Source organism: Eurosta solidaginis, chromosome 4, assembly GCF_040869045.1.
Source record: "Eurosta solidaginis isolate ZX-2024a chromosome 4, ASM4086904v1, whole genome shotgun sequence".
NCBI lineage: Eukaryota > Metazoa > Arthropoda > Insecta > Diptera > Tephritidae > Eurosta > Eurosta solidaginis.
In genome coordinates this window covers 36,898,530-36,919,738 of record NC_090322.1, presented here as the reverse complement: position 1 = coordinate 36,919,738, position 21,209 = coordinate 36,898,530, and the positions used below count along the sequence as shown (strand labels likewise).

Genomic DNA, 21,209 nt, shown 5'->3' with positions numbered 1-21,209 from the left:
TCCGTGCTCGCCCTCTCAACCTAATCTATCCTAAGTCGGACATGCTTTTGCATAGTCCTACTAGAAGTCAGTAGGTGATTCCCACGCACGCTGCAGGCAACTGTGAAATTACAGCAGTCAGTTATAATCGAACCTCAGTATACCGAGGCAGTACCACCGAATGCCTGGTGACAAATCTGGCTTGAAAAATATCATCAACTTTCAATACAGAGTATGCAGCTTCTTAAAGTTTTGACCAAAGAGTGCTAGTGGGAATGCCGTTTCGTTCGCGTCATATCATAGGAGAAAATAGAAGTTTTTCCTATATCTTTGGTTGTTAGTTCTTTTTTTCTGAGGACTACATAATGGAAAATTCGCAATGATTATTTTCATCTCCCTCACTAACCTTCACAACAAGCCATCTCTCATCAGCGCATGCATACTCAGCCACCTCTTCGGTTGTGTTTAGTGCGGCACTTACTCTTTGCAGTTTGCCCCACAGCTGCTATTTATAAATTTTGCGTCTTTATAATTGCAGAAATTTTATGGAAAATCATTTTTTTTTTAAATCTATTTTCGCAACATAAATCTACATCGTAAAGGCGACGTTCAATTATTTTTAGGCAGCGTTCGTCTCATGAAAGGCAATCGAAGTGAATTTTTTTGTTGGGCAGGCGATAGAAGAGTCACTCGGTCTTTGGCAGCGGCACGCGTCTAAAATTTGATGACTAAAATTTTGAGTACGCCGACTTCGTTCAAAGTTGAAAACTACTTTGTTAATTATGTGACTAGAGTGTGCGAATTGGTTAGAGTTATAAATTGAGCAGCTGGGGAGAAAGTTCAAAAAAATATGGGGTGCCGGTATCTTTTAAAGTAGAAAGGCGGATGTTTGCATGAAACTGAGCAATTAATAGTTGAGTCATAACTTTCCGTCCTCCTAAGGGTAGGTATATTCGATACTCTTAAAGTAAGCACAACGAGATTTTTCAACTTGGCTGAATGAGCTTTATAATATATTTATATTTCATTCCAAAAATTTCACCCACGAAGCAGCTCCTCGTAGCTGGGCTGATCAGGGAAGATATCAAAAATAATTCTGTATCAAGAGATTGCATTTGCTGCATTGGTGATGCATCAAGAATAATACTATAGTTTTTTTTTAAACGCCTTGATGCCACTCCTTCGTGTTTACTTCCAAAGGCCGTCTTAGACCTTGCAGAATTTCAGCTCTTTTGTCATTGAGTTTTGACTTTATTCCGTTACTGAGGGGCGAAGAAAGAGCAAACCTCGCTGATTTTACAGTGGTATGTGGTAAATTATGGCACTCAAATTTGTTGGTTGCAGGGGACAGCCGACTTCTTAACCCATTCCCCCATAATTCCGAATCTTTGTAACTTAAGTAAGAAAAAAATGTAGCTAAGAGGCTTCAAACAATTCACATTGGAATACATTTTTTGAAGTTCGAGCCACGCATCCCAGCTCCCGTTTTTCCGTAATCAAATTTCGGTGATCCTGACCTCTGAGTCAGGTTCAGTATAAGAATCTCTGTTTCCAAATGGGCATCTCAAATATCTACGTGCGCAGGGGCCATTGCATCACGTAGTTGCAATGAAAGGGCCATGAAAACATGAACGTCCGAAAGTGGCAAGACTTGCTCTGCGCCAAATGGTACTAAAAAGCTTATGTATTGTTATTCGAACAAAGCTGCCCAAAAGCCTCATGCCTAATCTCAATAACATGATGCAGACCGGCAGAGTCAGAGCTTATGTCCATTTCGGAACTTTTCCTGTGCATCGAGTCTGTAAATTACTTCCTTTAATATCGTTGTGCAACCTAGCAAAGTGTGACTTATATGTGCCTTATGGACTCCATCGAGGCTCAGAACCTCCGCACGAACCTCGACTTTATCACGTTGAGTTCGAATACCTTTGGATGTTACCCACCATATGATGCTTGTTTTTTTTTGTTCAGTGGCATCCACAAGACAAGTTAGTATCGGTCAAATGCCTATATTGTACATGCCATGGATGAAAGTATGCGGTGTCAGTTCCCTGTTCCATCCGAAAGCCTTACGCAGGTAAAGTATGGTGTTAGAGTTTTTATACTCAGCTGAGTAGAGCTCACAGATTATATTAATTTTGTTCACATAACGGTAAACCGTAAGCGCCATTCACAAGACAAGAGCTCCTTAACTTAGTATCGGTGAAATGACTGTGTTGTACATGCTATGAATGAAAGAATGTGGTGTCAGTTTCTTCCGAATGCCCTTTTGTAGGTAAAGTATGCTGTCAGAATTCTTTTTGATATCAACTCAAGGTTCCTTTTCCAGCTTAATTTGAAGGCGAGTATCATACCAAGATATTTGACTAGTAAGGGTTCGGGAGCAGTTTTTTCTTTTGCTAAAAGATCTTCGACCGCATCAAGCATGGCGGGAAGCTCTTTAGACCTTTCTGCAGGGCGAATAAAGTACTCTTCAAAGAATAGCATAAGCTTGAAGCAGCTATACCGTACTATCTTGGAATAAGTTAAATAGAAATTTTGGGTACTTTGATTACAGTTAACGCGAGCTACTTATAAGCGTCTCTGAGATCGTCTGAGAGATCTCGTCCTGGAAACGGTTAATGGTAGCGGCCACACTTCTTCTTTGAGCTTCGAAATAAGAGCGAAGCAACTCAATTATTTTACCGTACGATTTCCTTTGAGCCCTTTAGAATCCCCAAAATTAATTTACATAGAGCTCATGACTTTCAGTCTCTAGTCTGAGGTCAACAATAAAACGCAAAAAAAACTAATAAAAACTAACAATAAAATTAAGAATAACCATTACTAGACAACAGCCATTACTAAACGCTAACATCAATATAATTGTTAGCGGTTTAGAGCTTTTTGGCTTCCTACTGCAAGTGATTACTCATCAGTTGTACAAATAGCCGAAAAGTAGAGAAGCCAACCAAAATAAACTACTTCATACAAAGGAACAACAGACCACAGACAAATTAGTGTGGGCGTAGTCTTTTTCGTTAGAGGGCTGAGGCTGCCATCGCAGTGCTGCCAGTGAAATTATGGACCACAAACCGAAACAAACGCAAAGCAAAGCTGTTTGCTCTAATGACTAACTTTTTGCGTTTGTTGCATAGATTTTGTGGTAATTTCCATAATTTTCTTGTTGTAAGCACATAAACATGCCATTTTAATGAAAGTGAAGGGATAATAAAATTTGTTTACACTTTTAATGCGAATTACAGCATTGCAGCCAAAATACAATATGTCAGACTGGTAGGAAGGAGTTGCGGGATAGTGACGCATAGAGTAACAGGGAAGATTTTGAGTGAAAAAAGAAAATAAATTCTTAAACTACTTCTAAAGAGTAGAAGATGGATATTTCCGATTCTAGCAGTGTCCCTTCGTCTGACAGTTCTTAACTGCCTGCTTGGTGCTTCAAAACATACTTCAACCGGCCTCTGCACTCAACAAGCCCTTTCGTCGTTAAGTCCTTTTCTTTGGACTTGTTTGGCTCTACAGAATGGTAATATCTTGCTGGTTTCTTCTTATTTTTAAATTTCTGGATTAGTTTCATACCTTCAAGATGGTCCTTACATTGGCCGGATCAGACGCAGAGGATTTTGATGATTTTCAAGTTAGCTAGAGTGGTCTTGTCGGCCGCGTTGACGTGGTGGTGGCGTACTCCGCGTACCACACCAAAGGAACATTAAAACTTTATAAACAAGTTTTTTCAATAAGAAAAAGTTATTCTAAGAGGGGTTGCCTAGGCAGTGACTTTGGAAACACTCCGAGTGTATTTCTGCTACGAAAATCTTCTCAGTGAAAACTCATCTGCTTTGCAAATACCGTTCGATGTCAGCGTAAAACATGAAAATTAAAAGGAGCAAGACGCAAAGTAGAAGAGAAGCTCGGCCTAAAATCTCCTCGGCGGTTATCGCGCGTTGCATCTATTTAAAGTTGTCTTACCTATGATGCTGAGAAATTAAAATTAAGGCTGACGGCATGACTTTAAGAAAATTTAATTGCGAATATAGCTTGTCACACTGCCGCCCTCCAAATTTATTTTTTCCTAGCATATTTGTTAACCGTGGGGAGTATGGGCCCAGAACGTCGCCAAGCTACGTGCAAATCGACAGATGATCTCAGTTATGACGCCTTTCACTTTTCACTATGAATATCTTACCGAGAAGAGGTCTTAGATTCTTATCATATCAGATACATATACGGAAAAGCACTGCCCTCAACGTTTAACACTGACCTGAGTCCTAGATCATGATTAGTCCACCTCTTATCTCCACTTGTTTATGGATTTGTGGGGCTTCATATAATAAAAAAGGTTGCTGCATGCTGTGTCTTAAGTTATATAGCGGATATATCGATATTTTTAAAAATCGTTACAGTGCGTCGAGCATGTCTTCCCACCTCACGGACTTAAGCGCTTTTCGACTTCGACTGGCACTAAAGCTGTGGCATATGTGTCTGAAGACTTCTTCTTCAGACGCCTTGCTACCAATCTCATTACATAACGTTTTTTGCAGCAGACAGACCAAGCGCCCTATATAGTTATTTGCATATTTTTGCATAATTTGGAGCTCAAGATCAGCTAAGTTCGTCAGTGCTTAGTTGGCACATGCATTGTTTAGCAGAAAATTTGACTTAGCCAAGTACAATTCCAAAACCAAGTTTCTTTTGAGTGACATCCAGTTACTGCAGGTGCAGCGCAAGCACAGAATGAACTTTGCAATTTTAAGGTCCTTACGGCGGGGACAACTTTCGAGCAACTATTTTTTATTTCTAACGTAAATTGTTAGCTTTTGCCTGGTGGGTTGAGGTGAAGAGTAAAAAATTATGGCCAATTGCAGTAAACACTTCAATCTCGCTCCATCGAGTTTATACTAGCATCTTCTTTATGCGCTGTCAAACGCTGATTTGAAGTCGTCAAAAGCCCTGCGCCTTGTAATTCTGTAGCCGCGATATTGCCATTCTCACTTGGTCATAATCGGGTGCCGGAAAGAGTTTTCTCTCAATGGCGATAAGGGCTCGTCTTCTCCCTTGCTAACAATGAGCAGAAGTGTTCCCCACTCTATTGAAGCACGCTACGTGTGTAGTTGCTAGGCCGCAATTATAATTTCTGCAGGCGTCTGTCTCTGACTTGAAACCTATCACCATCCGCCGGATTTTTCGGTAGACATTTCGCGCATTATTTCTATCAGCCAATATTTAAAGCTCACCGTATTCACGTCGTTCTGCCTCACGTACTCAGCGTGGCCTAATAGGCAGTCTCCTTTTTTCCCGAGGCATCGCGACATTTCTCATCGTACCAGTTTCTTTGTTCGGCCTCGCTGGAAACCTATGCTTTCAGCAGCGGCAGTACTTTATTAGAGGGAAGACAGCCGATGGTAGTATCATCAGATTTTCGACGGCAAATTTAATTGTGTCACTGCGCGTACCTTCTTTGCTTAACAGAGGCGTGCACCTATCATGGCTGTCATAAGGTAGTGCTTCGAGTCTATATTCAGAAGCGTGAACCTACCATGGCTGCCACAAGGTAGTGGGCCGAGTCGATATTTGATCTCGTGAAGTGCGCACATCCAGGACATTAGAGCCATACCTGCCGATCGATTTGGTTTCGCGTACTTCGATCAGGAGATAGCCAAGTCGATTAGTTTAATGTTTGAACCGATACTGCAATGGCGATATTTGGAGCCCCGCCGACGTCCATCAGCCTCAAGTCGTTGGGATATGTTTTTTAACAATTAGTTCAAGATAAATGGAAATATAATAATTGATGTAGGGATCATAAAACTGAGAGAAGAAGCGTGGCAGGGAGGAGGAGTGGAAGAGAGAAAGGAATGGGAATTTAATAGCAGCGGAAAAAGCAATGTAAAAGTTAGAGGAATAGGAAGGTAAATAAGAAGAATGAGAGAAATAGAATGAAGAATAAGCAATTGAGAGTAAGAGAAGAGTTACATCAAGTGGGAGAAGAATATAAAGCAGTGGTCAGAAATAATTGAAATGTAAAAGGTATTGGTGAGACCGAGATCATGAGCTTCCCTGCAGAAAATTAAAGTTAAAATTGCAACATGCATGGCTGACTTAAAAAAAAGAAGATATATTCAGGTAAATATTTTGACTATTTCGCTAAGCTACTTCAAAGATTTTATAGTAATTTTTTGCAGAGCAGAAACTTATATTATTAATGTTTTTTTGGTTCAGAAAATCTGAGTCCAGAATGAATGGAATGGAATGAAAACATAAATCTCTACGATTCTTGTGTGTTGTAGGAAAATACTGTTGATGTGTTGGTTGCGTTTTGCGTCCTTTTGACAATCCCTACTCCAGTGAAATGAAAAAACGTAAATCAGCTGATGATATGAGCCAACCATATAGTAGAGCCATGATATAAAGCTAAGAGCCAATGTGAAGCACAGAGGTCAGAAGAGGGTGACGGAGCATTAGAGGAATATAGAGGAAGATATCAGAAGCGTATTACACTTTTTGAAATGGAGGGAAGGGAATTTTAGGGCAGATCATTGTCTAATAGGTTATTGATAAAAAAATAATGATCGAAAGTAGACTTAATTACTTACTGCATTTTTTTTGAAATTCTTTGTTAAATATTATAAAATACGTTTGATTAAAAATTCCGTTTACTAATGAAGTATTTTTTTCGTTTACAGATTTCAAGGCTTTTAATGGACCAGCTGCAAATATTTGAATGCAAATAGAAAAAATAAAAATAATAATATATATGCTATATAAGCAAATCTATGAAAAATATAACAAATATTATTTAAAATATATATCACTTTACAATACAGAAAAGTAATTAAAAAATAATAATTAATCAAAAAAAATAAAAGCAAACCAATACAGCGCCGTCTACAACAACGCTAGTCATAAATACTTTAAAGTAAAAAAAAGGAAATTTAATAGTTATTTAATATTCAAAAATAACAAAAAAATATATTTTAAGAAAGTAGAATATTAAATAAAAGTTCTTTCAACCAACTTCAAATACTTAAAAAAAATATATATACAAAAGCTTGAAAAATTGCAAACTCAACAGCCTGAAAAATAAAATTTATTAAAACAAGATTAAATTAATTTCAAAAAAAAAAAAAAATTATATATAAACTGTGAACAGTGCAGCAAATTGCAAAGAACATTAAAAATTGGAGGCAGCAAAAAAACTTTTGCCCAACTAAAGCAAAAACAGCAAAAACAAAGAACTGAAAGAAAGAAGAATTTGCATGTCACACGCTTTTCCAATTTCCATTTATAGACTAAATGCAGCAGCGGTGAGAGCATATTGAAAACAACAACACCAGCGGCAAGCAACAACAGCTGCATATACCATACTGCGTCGAGTGCTTAAATTTGTAGCGTGATCAAAAAAAAAAAATAAAGATTTTTTGTGCAGAGGAGCGTACTGCTCTCTTTTAATATTCGCCAAGTGAAGTGCGGTGCGATAGTCGCACGATTGTACAGACAACAGTTAGTCAGAGACTGTGCTTGCCACAACTGACTCAGCAGCATACAAAGAGACGCCATATATTGTGCAGCATAACTGTAAAGCGCTAAAAAGCCGGCAAAGCAAACGGCAAATGCGGCATAGTAAAGCAAGTGAATTGAAAAGAAAATTTGAAAGTGCAACGTGATTAATTTTTTTGAAAAATATTTTTGTAAATAAATTTTAAATTGTCTTGCATTTGATTCAGCGCATATTTGAACCCGTAATTAAGCCAAGACATACACTAAACTTAAAGAAAAAAATACGAAAAGTGTAAACAAATATAAAACAAAGTAAAGACTGATTTAAGTTTAAAACTTCTAAGAAGTTATTAGTTCAAAGGGCTGGAGTTAAGTACGAAGCGGAGAAGTTGGAACGTGACAGTAGTGAAATTTTGACGTTTATAAAACAGCGAAATTTTTGAGTTAAAGACTAAAGTAAAGGTTCCTGTTAAGTATTACAAAGCAAGTTAAAATAGCTTTGTAAAAAAGTGATAAATATTTTAAGTGCGTACTTAAGACGCAAACCAGAGTGTTTAACTTCGATAAGCGGTGACAAAAACCATTAAAACTAGAATTACAGGGATAAAAGCGAGACAATTGCAAAAGCAAATTTCTAAAGACAAACAGCAACAGTAACAACTATGGCCAACGGCAACGGCAATAATGCAAGTGCCGCCGCCACCACCAATGGCGAAGGCAACGGTTTGGCCACTAATGGGACAACATCTACGACAACTGCAAATGGCACGGGCACCACTGTTGCTGAGCATTTGAATGGCGTTGGCGCTGAGAATAATAATGGTGCAAGCACTACTGCAACAGCAGCTGGTGGTTTTGATGCTGATGATATGGGAGGTGATGGCATTGCACTGGCTGATGATGCTACAAATGGCGGGGGCGGTGGAGGTGGTGATGGTGATGGTATCGGTATAGGTTTGGGCGCTGCCGCATCCACCTCATCCATGGGCGGCGATGATGCTGGCACCGATGCTGGTGCTAGCTCATTGCCACCGTCTGAAGAGGCGGGCGGTCGTCCACCACTCGATACTGCTTGTTCGGATGGCGGTGGTGGCCCATCAAGTTTGGGCGGTGGTATGGTTGGTCCACCAAGTCCACTAACCGGTTGTTATTTATTGATTGTGCTGGGTGAGCCACATTCGGAGGAGCATAAGGATAATATATTGCAGAATTTGTTGAAAGGTGAGTACGAGATAACTTTTTTAGTAAATTTTCTTTATATACTAAAAATTAAATAGGAGTAAAAGAGTAAGATGTGCATAAAAAGCGAAGGCGCCTCCCAAATGAATTTACAATACATTAAGTGGAGTTACACTGTAGTTACATTCCCACGTCGGTTAGAATCAGGACCGGATTAACAGGTAGATAGAATAGGCCATTGCCTGGAACCCCCGATTTTATGGGGCCGCCGAAAAATGAAAAAACTTCTAAAATTTTCTTACAAACATAAATTTCTAGAGACTGAAAGAAAAATATTATCAAAACTGAAAATAAATTTTACTCAAATAAATAAAATCCAACTGACCACATTCAAAAGGCGACGACCGACAAACTAGACAAGGTTCCTAAACAAAATATTTCCGACTCATTTGACAAATTATATGAGCGTGCAAAGAAGTGTATCGAAGTGAAAGGAGAGTATATTGAATAATAAAAAAACTAACTTTTCTTCAGTTGGAAGGTCATACTGGTGAAAGTCTAGCGAATCAAACTTTAAAGTTTCTTACTAAAGGCTTGTGGTTTAGATATTCATAATTGTAGAGGACATTAATATGACAACGCATTAAACATGTCTGGGAAGGGTAAAGGTGTGCAAGCAAGAATATTGAGTTTGAAGGAGAATGCGATCTATGTTCCCTGTTCCACGCATTCCCTTAATTTGGTTGGAGAGCATGCTGTGAAGTGATTTTTTCGCCATTATGCAGACATTATATAATTCTTTTCCGCTTCCACCTATCGTTGGGGCGTGTTAAAAAATAAAATAAACAATAAGAAAACTTTGATGACATTTTCAACTACACGCTGGGAAGCACATTCGAATGCGACAAATGCACTTTACGATTCATATGATATCATGTTAGAGGCTCTAGAAATCATTGCTGATGATGAATCACAAAATTCGAATTTGGTTTCATGTTGATTTTATGGAACTCTATTTTGACTGCTATGCGTTCAGTGAGTAAGTGTAAGTCATTGCAAAGTGAAAAAGCAGATTTGCAAACGTGTGGTTTTTTGTACGGATTGCTAGCAGAGAGTTTAGTTTCATTCCGTGAAAAGTTCAACGATTTCGAAAAAAAACAAAACAATTATTACCTGGTGTAGGTTATACAGAAATAGTAAAACGTACTCGTCGTAGAAAAAACCAACCTAATGACGAAAATGCTCCAGAAGTCCAGAAGTAGAACTTTCGCCTCGCTATGATTTTAGGACAAAGGGTTTCCTCGAAATCATCGACAATCTTCACAGTGAAATCAAACGACGTGCGAGATACGGAAGTTTCAGAGAGATTTACATTTTTCATAAACTTTTCTCTAAGTCGTGGAGACCTCCACGAAGCTATAAATAACTTAGTTCGTTTTTATTGTAGAGATTTGGAAGAATTTTGCATTGAAATGAAACAATTCCAAAGTTACGTAAACTCCAGATACACTGATGCACAAAAAACTCATAGTAATTAGCCGATGTATTCTCTAGCACAGAAATAGCTCTTCGGATTTTTTTTAACATTAATGATTACAATTGTTCTGCCGAATGATCCTTCTCGAAATTAAAAAAATCAAAGCTGTTGAAAGAGCTACAACGCGACAAGAGCGACTCGAGATATTAGGTATAATTTGCATTGAGTCATATTTATTGAACAAAATTGATATTGATGATATAATTGATGAATTTGCCGAAAACAAATGTAGAAAACGACATGTTTATAGATAGTAATTTGATTGATATTATTACATTGTGACAATAAAATTTTTATGAAAGGTATAAGTTTGTATTTTTTAATCGAAAAAACAAGAGAACGGACGTGAAAAAAGGGCCACCAAATTGATGGTTGCCTAGGGTCCCGTTGAGGTTTACTGCGGCCCTGGTTAAAATCCTGCATCGTTCCGGTACATGGAACCGACTGCTTTGAAAAGCGGTAACTCCATTTAGTTTGTAAACCCCCAAACGAAATAAACCTCTTGAATCTGCACTCAATGTGTTTCTTCCTACATTGAAATATTGAAAGCAATTTTTCTAATCATACAAAGATGGTGCTTGATCAAGATCCTGCTCTTAATTAGTTAAGGTAATGTTCCAGCACTTTGATCAATGGCACTAGTAAAAATGACTGAAGATAGATACAGATACTTGAAGAGGGCCTATTCTACTCCAAATGGTTTAAGACCTTACTTCAGACTACATTTGTTATATTTGCCAGAAAAAGTTTAAGTTGAAACCTTCATCTTCAAGAAACTGTATCTTACTGCCATATACCCTGCAAGCTGCATCCAACTCTAGCTTCCGCTTGCACCTTAAACCCCAGCCAAATACGTTGGCTGCAATGCCATTCGATTCTAGCCTCTCTCAAATCAATTCTGTTCCAATAAAGACTATGCGGGTCAGTTATAACGTCTTTTCTCCACTTCAAATATGCTCTCGATTCAAATAGGATGTGACTCGAGAGCCGTTAATATGGCGACTACAAGCCATGCAGCTTAACTCTGATATCTCAAACGTTAGCGTAACGATTCGCCTTCTTAAACTTTTCTTTATTGCAATTAATCGAAAATAAGAATTTTTTCCAATAATTGAATTAAACTTAGATTAATAGAAATGAAACGAGTAATGAATGTTTACTTATAACTGACCGAGAAAAAGCGAAATTTCTAAAGTGGAGGGAATGCTATCAAATGCTTTAGAAGAACACGTTGTTAATCAAAAATATTTTGACACAATTTGCGTGCTTTTTGATTAATTTTTAAAGTGATTTTGCACATCTCTCCTGTTAATCCAAAATATTATTCAATTAGTTTGCTTTTCGACTAATTCTAAAGTTGAATATTCGATAAAAATTTATCCTGATTAATATCATTTCTCAACTAGTTTGCTGTTCGACTAATCTTAAAACTTAATATTTTGAAAAAATGTCTCTTCATTAGTATAATTTTTCAATTTGTTTACTGTTCGACTAATCTTAAAATTAAATATGCTGAAAATATGCCTCTTGAAAATTTTCATTACTCAGCTCGTTTGCTGTTTGGCTAATTTGAAATTTAAAAATTTAAATATTCTCTGAAAATGTCTCTTGATTAATTTGATAGTTCTTTCAGTTTACTCTTCGACTAATCTTAAAATTAAATATTTCGTAAAAATGTCTCCTCAATAATATAATTATTAAATTAGTTTACTGTGCGACTAATCTTAACATTAAACATTCTGTAAAATTGCCTCTTAAATCTTATGATTATTCTGCTCGTTTGCTGTTTGGCTAATCTTAAATTTAAAGATTTTAATATTCTGTGAAAATATCTCTTGATTAATTTAATGATTCATTTGGTTTACTGTTCGACTAATCTCAAAATTGAATAGTCTGTAAAAATGCATCATTAACATAATACTCACTTAGTTTACTGTTTGACTAACCTTGAAATTAAATATTCTGTTAAAGGGAACTGATCAATCTGATTACCAATTCAGCTTGCTGTTGGAATAATCCTAAATTGAAATATTCTGTAAAAATGTCTCTTAATTAAATTGATAATTCAGTTTGCTGTTCGACTAATTTTAAAATTAAATACTCTGTAAGAATGTCTCTTGCTTCGTATAATTTTTCTATTGATTTGCTGTTCGACTAATCTAAAAATTGAATATTCTGTAAAAATATCAGTTGATTAATCGGATTACTCAACCAGCTTCCATATAATAATCGTTAAATTAAATATTCTCTAAAATTATGTATTGATTAATATCATTTTAAAAATAAGTGGTTAACTGAATGAATGGTGATACAAATTTAAATGAAATGTGGTACTAGAATGAAACAGTCGTTTTATTCAATCCCAAGATTAATAAAAAATATGATAATCAATTGATTTGAGTTTTGATTAGTTTTAAATATAGATTACTCGCATAAACTTTTTATTTGATTAATCTAAGAAATTAATTCACCGACAATTTGAATAACTGAGTATATGATTATTCAAATGAGAAGTAAGATTAAATTTAGGGGCGATATTTGCGTAATATTAACAAAAAAGTTAAATTTTTCAGTAAACTTGCTGATTAATAATGACTAATAGAGCATCCCTTATTATAATTACTAATTGCGAAACTTTCAAGTTTTCCAATTTCAAGCTTGAAGTTTTGTAAACGTATTTTTCAATTAAATAAATAAAGCATTAGCAATTTACTTGAAATTAATAGCACAATAATAAGTCACCAAAAGAATAATCCATTAAACATACAATTCCAATTGAGAGTCAAATTCTGCATAAGCAATCAACCAGCTCGAAGAAAAAAAAAATAAATCTTATTATAATTTAAATGAAAATTATAATCAGTAATTATAATAGAAAAACTGAATGAGAAAAAAAAATCTGAGTCAAACACTTTGCAAGCCAGCTGGCCGACTAACTGAAATGGTTAATTGGCCAACGGCTGAAGTGCGCAACTGATTAATGACTTAGCTGAGTGACCGTCTCGCTGCCTAACTAAGTGACTGAGTGCAATGGCTTAGATAGAAACTTTTAACGCTTGAATGAATTTATATCGCGTGCAAGAATCGTACAAAAACAAAGAATCCGTGATAAATATGATGTATAAGTGCATATAAGGATGAGTAATTTGTTAGAGGGACTGACGTATTTTAGAGAGGCGACTTTTTGATTGAATAAAACATTAAAATAAGCAAATTTATATAGATAATTATTAACGAGCATGTGAGTTTCAAAAATGATTGCTGCGTTGTTTCTCAATCAGATATTCAGCAAATATTATTCAGCTTTTCAGCGAAGCAAATCAAAAAATTAAATTGAACTTGATAAGCTAAAAATACCGCAGTTTATCATTTTATAGGTGCTTGTCTGATTGTTTTTCCTATTCAGCTATTCAGCAAGAATTTTTTATTTTTTAAAATGTTCTCACTCAATATTTAAATAAGCACCCATTCTGTAATGTTATTTAGCTGGAAAGTAAGCTGATCGCTTCTGCTTACTCGTTTGCCTGATTTGTATTCAGCTATTCAGCAAAGTTATTCAGCTCTCGTTTTATAAAGTTATTTGAAAAACACATCGTCTTAGACGGCAATTCAAAAGAATTATTAAACACTTCACACAAGATGGGTCGTTTTCAAACGAAACAGCAATGGCAAACCAGATTTTACTGTTATGCCAACTTAGCCGAGTGCTTGTCAGAAATAAGACAGCACACTTTTACTTATACACAATGTCCTAAACAGCCATGTTTCACCTCTCACTAAACTTTCTTGCTACTCAAAAACTTTTAAATGACGCAAGTCTGCATTTGTTTTGAGCTATTCAGCAAATAATTCGGCGTCTTAATTATGGTCACTGCCCTACTATTTATTTGTTGTTGTGCCACATGGAATCATTTTTCTGCAAATATCACGCGATTTATTGCTAGAACAAGCTGGTTAAAGAAATTTGTAAAAAAAACCAATACAAATATTTTTTTTGTGTGAATTGAATTCCTAATTGCAACAATTATTTCACATTCATTTTGTTTGCAGTTGCATTTCTCACTAATTATATATAACATAAGTTTATGCATTTTCTTATCTTAGCTGCTCTACTTGTTTGTTCTTAAATACTACGATATAAGTAAAAAAGAAATTCCAAGACAAGAAGAATCAAATTTAAAAAAGCCCCCAAAACCAAAAAGTTTCCACTTGCGTTAGCTTAGCAAGACTCATTCTTTACTCTTACATATCTTCAGAGTTTTTCCCATTTTATTTTTAATTTTTATTGCTTTGAATGGCCAATTGAAGTGCAACGATGCATATCACTCAGTTGATCGATTTGTGGTTTGTAAATATGATTTATATTTTATTTTTATCTGTTTTTTTTTATTGCTGCATTAAATTGTGCAATAATATTTTGGGATGCAAAAAGGAGTTTTTATAACTACTTCCATGTACCAGTTAAGAGAAGGGGGGACACAAACAATATTACGCAAAATGAAAAAAAAGTGGTCTGTACTCTTGACTTGAGTCATATACTCACGTCCACCCATTTGGATGTGCTGCATCTGTGTATGGAGATACGTTTAATGCAACATCTTAGGGTAGTGGGGAAATTCGAACTGTGCCACCATCTCGAATTCTTAAAGCTCATATGAAAAACGAATGAGGTTCAAAGAGTCTTGCTAAACTCAATTTACATGATCTAGAAGGTTCAATGTGGCCATAAACTGTTCCTGAAATATTCGGGCTACAACCTTAAAATTAAAAGTATTGTCTAATAGAGCGTACAGAATCCACATGCCAGTAATTTTATCGCCTCATAAAGAAGACGAAGGCGGGTAGGAAAGCGGGGCCTCGCATTTAGAAGTGTTATCAGAATAGCTAACCGAAATGCGCTTCTATTCTCTACCAATATAATATACATCTCACGTCAGTAGGTTCTACATATCGCATTAACTCGGACCTCTTTCTCAATCAATGGCAGCCATTTTAGTATAACCGATTTTATTTGTCCCGTGTCACTCTAACTCAACTGCTCCGTAAACGAGTTAAACCTAACGCCGAGCTTAGTGAGTGGTGCTGCTGTGCCTGCCCAAGAAAGCGATATATTTAAGACGATTACTCTTTGTCAGTGTGTCTCGCGCAAAGGATGAATGCACTGAACGGAATTTTCCGGCAAACTTGTTGTCCCCTCAATTTCTAAACAACATTCGTGAATCCACGCTGTTCATACCTAAATGCCTTCTACAGCATGCACATAAACAAACGTACTTCCACCACCTACAACGTCTTTCAATAGTCTCGACTGCCTTGGTACACTCTCAGTGACAGCAATGTTGCACAGCGCCAAACGCCACTCTTAACGCTTGCGGTTGCTTTCAAGAGCACAAATTCTCTCCATCTTCTTCACAACCAAGCCTCATACCATCAATTTTTACACATCCGTCTCTAACCGCCAGAATAACGACACGATATATATAATTCCGCTAGACGTTTCAATTTGCAACCGGATGGTTGCGGACAGGAACTAGCAGAGCGATTGCATTCACCGAGGAGAACGGGAGACGCTCTCACCAAAGTCGTAGGAAATTGTCAATGCTCGTCAGATATCTGCATCGTTAAAGGAGTACTAATTTATTCCTTTGACTGGTGTCTGATGCTAAGTCCCGCACCAGATAACATACCCATGCTTCCCACAAAAAGATCGAGCTGTCGATTTTATAATCATACGGAGCGCTTCGCTTCGCTCTTCTTTCCTTAATGATGTTCGGCGAGAAGAGTTTCATCTTTGCAGGATTAGCAATTTTGCCTTGACTTCCTTCATAACTGCTGCTAGAATTCCGGAATTCGACGCGTGTGTGTCCTTTGATTGATAAAGGAAGTCCTTAAGTTGTGGATATAAAAAGAATAACGCCCACTATCACCATAACCAAATAGATCTACGAAGTTAGGCAGAGGTCTTGTCTTTCAAATCATAACCATGTTGCTGTAAGTAGATCTTGACGATGAGGGAGAGATTCTTAACCTATGTTTTTAACTGATTAATGTGCTCCTTTGCCATTCCAGAAAAACTAAAACGGCCAAAGGTGGCACCGGTACTAAATCTTGAGAAACCAGTCAGAACTTGGGAAAATTCTTCTCCCTTATTTCATCGCAAACTTTTCCTTGGTCAATCATCAGCATGCCCTCCCTCCCTATATAAACAAAAAAAAAAAGTTTTATTTTTCTCTTGAATATTTCATAGCACTTTCAATCAAACTTCGTAACCGTATTTGGATATGAAATTTACAAACGGAATTGATGGTAGAAAAAAATTAAGAAAAGAAAACAAAAATAAATTCCCATTGCCCACTGCAATTTGAATATAAATTAAATTCAGCAAAGTTCTCACAAATATAAAGACTGCACCTGAACTGGCGCTCGACAAGGACTGTGTGAGGAAGCGTAAAAAAACTATTCAAAATTCATATTCGTAATTTTTCAGCTCAGCGTTCTTATAACCACAAGCCTCAGAAACACCCAAACCCAAATTCATATCGAGCAGTGCGGCAGTGCTCTCCCTTTAATTTTCTGACACTCAGATTTTCTTTACTATTCTGCAGCTACTCTCTGCCTCTCTTCTTCTGCACTGCACAACTTACGCATTGAACTTAAATATTTGCGCAAAAGTTCAGCAATGAAATTAAGTTTTTTTTTAATAATTCAGCAGCGCCCATGTGAAAATTCATTGCGGTGTGGCAAGGCCGTGAAATATGGCGCAGGGAAATTGTGTGGGAAGCACAGATATATGTAGTATGTATGTATGTATGTACACAATCTGGCATTAAATATTCATGCTGCAACCGGAGGCACATCGGCATAAATTTGAGTAGTTTATCAATTTGTTTTTGCTTCTTTCATTTGCTTGGCCTGGCTTCCGGAGATAGGTACTTCGCAATCCTTTATTTAAGAGTTTCTTTTTATTCAAATTTGTGCAAGTGTGATAGTGCTGCGTGACCTTCTGGCTTCATTGTACTTTCATTAGCAGTTTGACCGTGATGTTTTTTTTTCATATTTACGAAAATGGAATCATTTTTGTAGCCGTGTGCCGAAAGTGGCGACAAGTGAGGCTATGTACTTGTGTGTGTAGTCTCCATCTAGTGACGTGTAATGGAAACACAGACAAATTTTTTGTTGCGCTTCCAATCCCGTTTGTTGTGCGTCAAGGGAAGCGTACTTTTCGCAAGTTCATTGAATTCGCGTCGGCTTGCTTTATTTCCGCTGGAAGAATTCCGCGAATCCAGACCAATTTCCCAACGGAGGCCACAACTTAAGCGAGAGAGTGTGATCTTGTAAGACAGCAAGACTCTGATGACCCCATATCAGAAACAAAAACCTGCGTGACAGATAGCCACAAGCGGGCAAAATGTGAGGAACATCTAATTTATCTGCCACTGTTGGTAAGCTATGGTCAACTGTGACGTCCTTCTCAGAAAGTTATGCGCAAACGCTTTCTGCCAGCAATGCGTAACACATTCCTCGATTAAAAAAACCAGACAGCAGGCTAACAGGTAACGCACATAAGCATGAGCACAGCGCGCCTGCCACTACCAACACCCTCACAGAGGTTAAAGAAGCCAAGCCATCGTACTTGCTGAACATTCCAAAGCTTTGGGCGCCACCGGGACCATGCTTGAAAATTTTGGCTTTGAGGGATTTAAATACCTGGCACTCGTCTTCATTTGTCCCCGTCCGCTTATGTTATTCCTGAAGAATGGAAAATGTGTGGTACGAGGGTGGTACCGCCACTAAAGTATGCAAACCAGCTTTTATCGTCCGATAACTCTCATATCGCCAATAGCTAAGACACTTAAAGCCATTTTGCTCCCTTATATCACCTGCGACCTGCCATTCATAAGCATGGCTTTCGAAAATTTCGTAGAACCGCCAACGTACTAAATCACACCAACACAAATAAACTGCAGAATGAACCAAGAACCCTGTGGTCGGGAAGCACCGGTCCAGTTAGGGAGCGTAACATCAAAATTTAGAAGAACAAAACAAGAGGTGCCGTAGAGTGATGTCCTCTCTCCACATTTGTTTAAGTTTTACATATCGAAACTCAATTCCCCACTAGATGGAGTCACCATTGCGACTGCACTACAATGGCAACCCTTTGTTGTAAAATTGGCAGCTTTTTCTTCCAGTCTTTACATCTTGATAAAGTTGGCACTGTCAACGACTGAATTCTCGGCGACCTTATTAGCTACGTGGACGTAGTAAATACCGGTAATATTGGACATCAATTCGCTTGTACTACACCCAAAAATACTGAACGTGGCTTTCCTGCAGAGGCGATTGTAATTAAAAATCAGGGCCGTAACTTAATCCTCAAGTCCGAGAGACTGGCAGCATTTGGGGCAAATGCAAAAAAAACACTCATAGCTACTTAAAAAGCAATTAGCCAGCGTTTACGCGCCTCCGATATGGTCGTCGAGTTTATAAGAAACACACTGCAGCAAACTGCAGGCCTGTCAAAACACCGCGCGCAGAATTGTCATGGGATATTTTCTTCAGTCACCCCAGAACATAATGTACACAGTGGAACGAGAATACTCCCCATAAAAGAGAGAAATGAAATGTTGAACAAAATGTTTCTGTTGAATACCCAGAAACCTGGGATCCAAGAGGCCCCGCCTCTCAAGAGGGTGTCGCCATATGCACTACGAGGAGGCTCGGTTTTGAGATTAACTATTTTTTGAAAACATAGCATATTTTTAGGAGCTCGTAAAAACTGCAGAAATGCATGGACCAAATTTGCAAAGAAAACTTTTCGCAGTCTGCTGAAATTACGTTTTTTTTAAATAAGTGCCTTGTATTTAAACATTTTCGTTCACATTTCTGTCCTTGAATATCTGATTACTTGGGTTTTTACGCACGAATCGCATGTTATAATGGAGTAGTGCAATGAATCGCAAGCTTCTTTATGTTTGCCTTGCACGAAATATCGCTGTAAAAATTGCGCAAACGAAGAGAGTGCTTCGACGAAACGAAATGGGAAGCGGAAACAAATTACACTAACTTTTTGTTTGTTAATTTGAAAACGTGGTGTTTAGAACTTTCGGAATGCAATGTATGGAAATGTCTCCTTAATCTCAATTCGTGGCGAATTTAAAGGCAAATTAGCGTGACAGTAAGGAATAAATTTTTGAAGTAATCAAAGTAACCAAATTGAGCACTAATACTATGATGCCAGCTTTTAGGAAGAAATTATACTTATCAGTCGACAAATAAACTTGTTTCGAAGGCGTCGTAACAGGAAGATAGATAAGACGGAGAGAGAGGAAGGTTAAATGTAATACAAATTGCAAGACACGGTGGGTTCCTCAGCACGAGCGGAATTTTAACGGAGAGAGAGGGAATTAGAAAAATTTTAAAAAGATGGAGAGGGTGTGAAAGAGAGAGGGGAGCAGGAGAAAAGGAGCAAGGGAGTCAACTATTTATGGGCCCAAAGTGAATACTGGGGCTATGAGGTGCGAGAAGATGTAGATAATAAAATTACTCATGTGACTATGCCAAGAACATCCCTACAGAGAGCATCCCATTTTCTTTTTTTTAGTCCCAATGGACTAAAATGTTATACTGATTGCATGTCCTTGGAAAGCGGTAGCCACTAATTTGAAGAAATAAGATAATGTAACGAATTTGCTGCTAATTCCTCTTATTTGCCCTTTTGCTAGGTTCGTATCGCTAAACTGTTGAATAAATAACTCCAATATTGAATAATGGAAAAATGGCCTTTATTAAGTACTTCACAATAACACTTATACTTTGCTACTCGCTGGCTTAATAACCAAACTGATTGATAACTCAAATGAAACTGAATTACTTCTTACTCGCCTGCACCGCTTTTATAGTTTACGCTGCATACTTCTAGGCTCTTCGATTTCCAGAAGTTACTAGTTGTTTCGGCTACAAAATCGCCAGCTACAACTACGTGCACAAATTATTGCCCTCTCTTGTGACCACTGAGATAAGATATATGCATGTGTTTGTGCATTACCGCTCCGCTGCTCGTATACGTACATATGTGTAGACGCAATTATTTATTCGTTTATGTAGATACATAAAGATTGAATTATTGATGTGAATGTTTGTAGTTTACAGTCTCTCGCGCGCACATAGCCGTATAAGTAAATGCATCTGTGTGTGACATGTCTCTGGGCTGCCTTATATATGTGTGATGGGATAATTTAGTGATGCTAATATCCGTGACAATAAGAATAAGTATAATTCGTTGACTTGGATTTTTTAAAGTTTCGGAAATAAAGTTCGAAAATTTCAAGTCACCTAGTTTTTGAATAGCAACTTGTTTACATTGATTTTAATCTCAAATTTCTAGCTTATCGCAAAAAACAGTAACACTTTTTGATTTTCGAATGTTACGATATCAAATTTCGAAAATTCGAAGTTATACAATTTTTTAATATCAGCTTGGTAAAACTGATTTGGAAGTAGCAGTTTCAAAATATTTATATACGAAAATTAAATTATTACTTGATCGCTACGAGCTCTGCTACAAAATAAGTCCAGTGGTACAAACAAGCTGTCTTCCCACCACTGCACCTGCAGCCAAAGTATAGGAGTGTTGAAGATACCAGATGGATGAACACGCCAGCGAGAAGCAATAAGTTAAGCAACATGAACGAATATGGCTACCAAGTTTAGGAACCTCGTTTGAGCGCCTGGCGTTTAGTTCCACTAGCGATGCATCGGTGGATAAATTTAATTCATTGAAATTGATTTTGCCAAAATTTTTTGCCAAAGTGGCTGCACTGATTTTTGATTTCGAGTTGAATTTTCAAAATCTTGAAATCAATGTTCGAATATTCGAAGTTACTCATTTTTTAAATTTCAGCTTGGTTATACTTATTTTTCAATAAAAATGCAACGGTGGAATTCTTTACAGTGATTTTCGAATGTTTCTATATTAGGGTTCGAAAATTCGAAGTTGGTAAGTTTTTAAACTTCAATG

The 21,209-nt window shown here is 37.1% G+C and overlaps 1 protein-coding gene and 1 long non-coding RNA gene across 5 annotated transcripts in view; one reads left to right on the top strand and one right to left on the bottom strand.

The window, feature by feature from the left end:
• futsch overlaps positions 1 to 21,209 on the top strand; it is a 391,676-nt gene that overhangs the window by 53,141 nt on the left and 317,326 nt on the right. For all 4 annotated transcript variants that reach the window (XM_067781256.1, XM_067781258.1, XM_067781259.1 and 1 more), the window contains exon 2: positions 6,663 to 8,697. In XM_067781256.1, coding sequence (XP_067637357.1) covers positions 8,139 to 8,697 — 559 coding nt within the window. In that variant the 5' untranslated portion in view covers positions 6,663 to 8,138. The remainder of the gene's footprint in view (positions 1 to 6,662; positions 8,698 to 21,209) is intronic.
• LOC137249612 (uncharacterized) overlaps positions 1 to 21,209 on the bottom strand; it is a 428,410-nt gene that overhangs the window by 182,368 nt on the left and 224,833 nt on the right. The window lies entirely within an intron of this gene.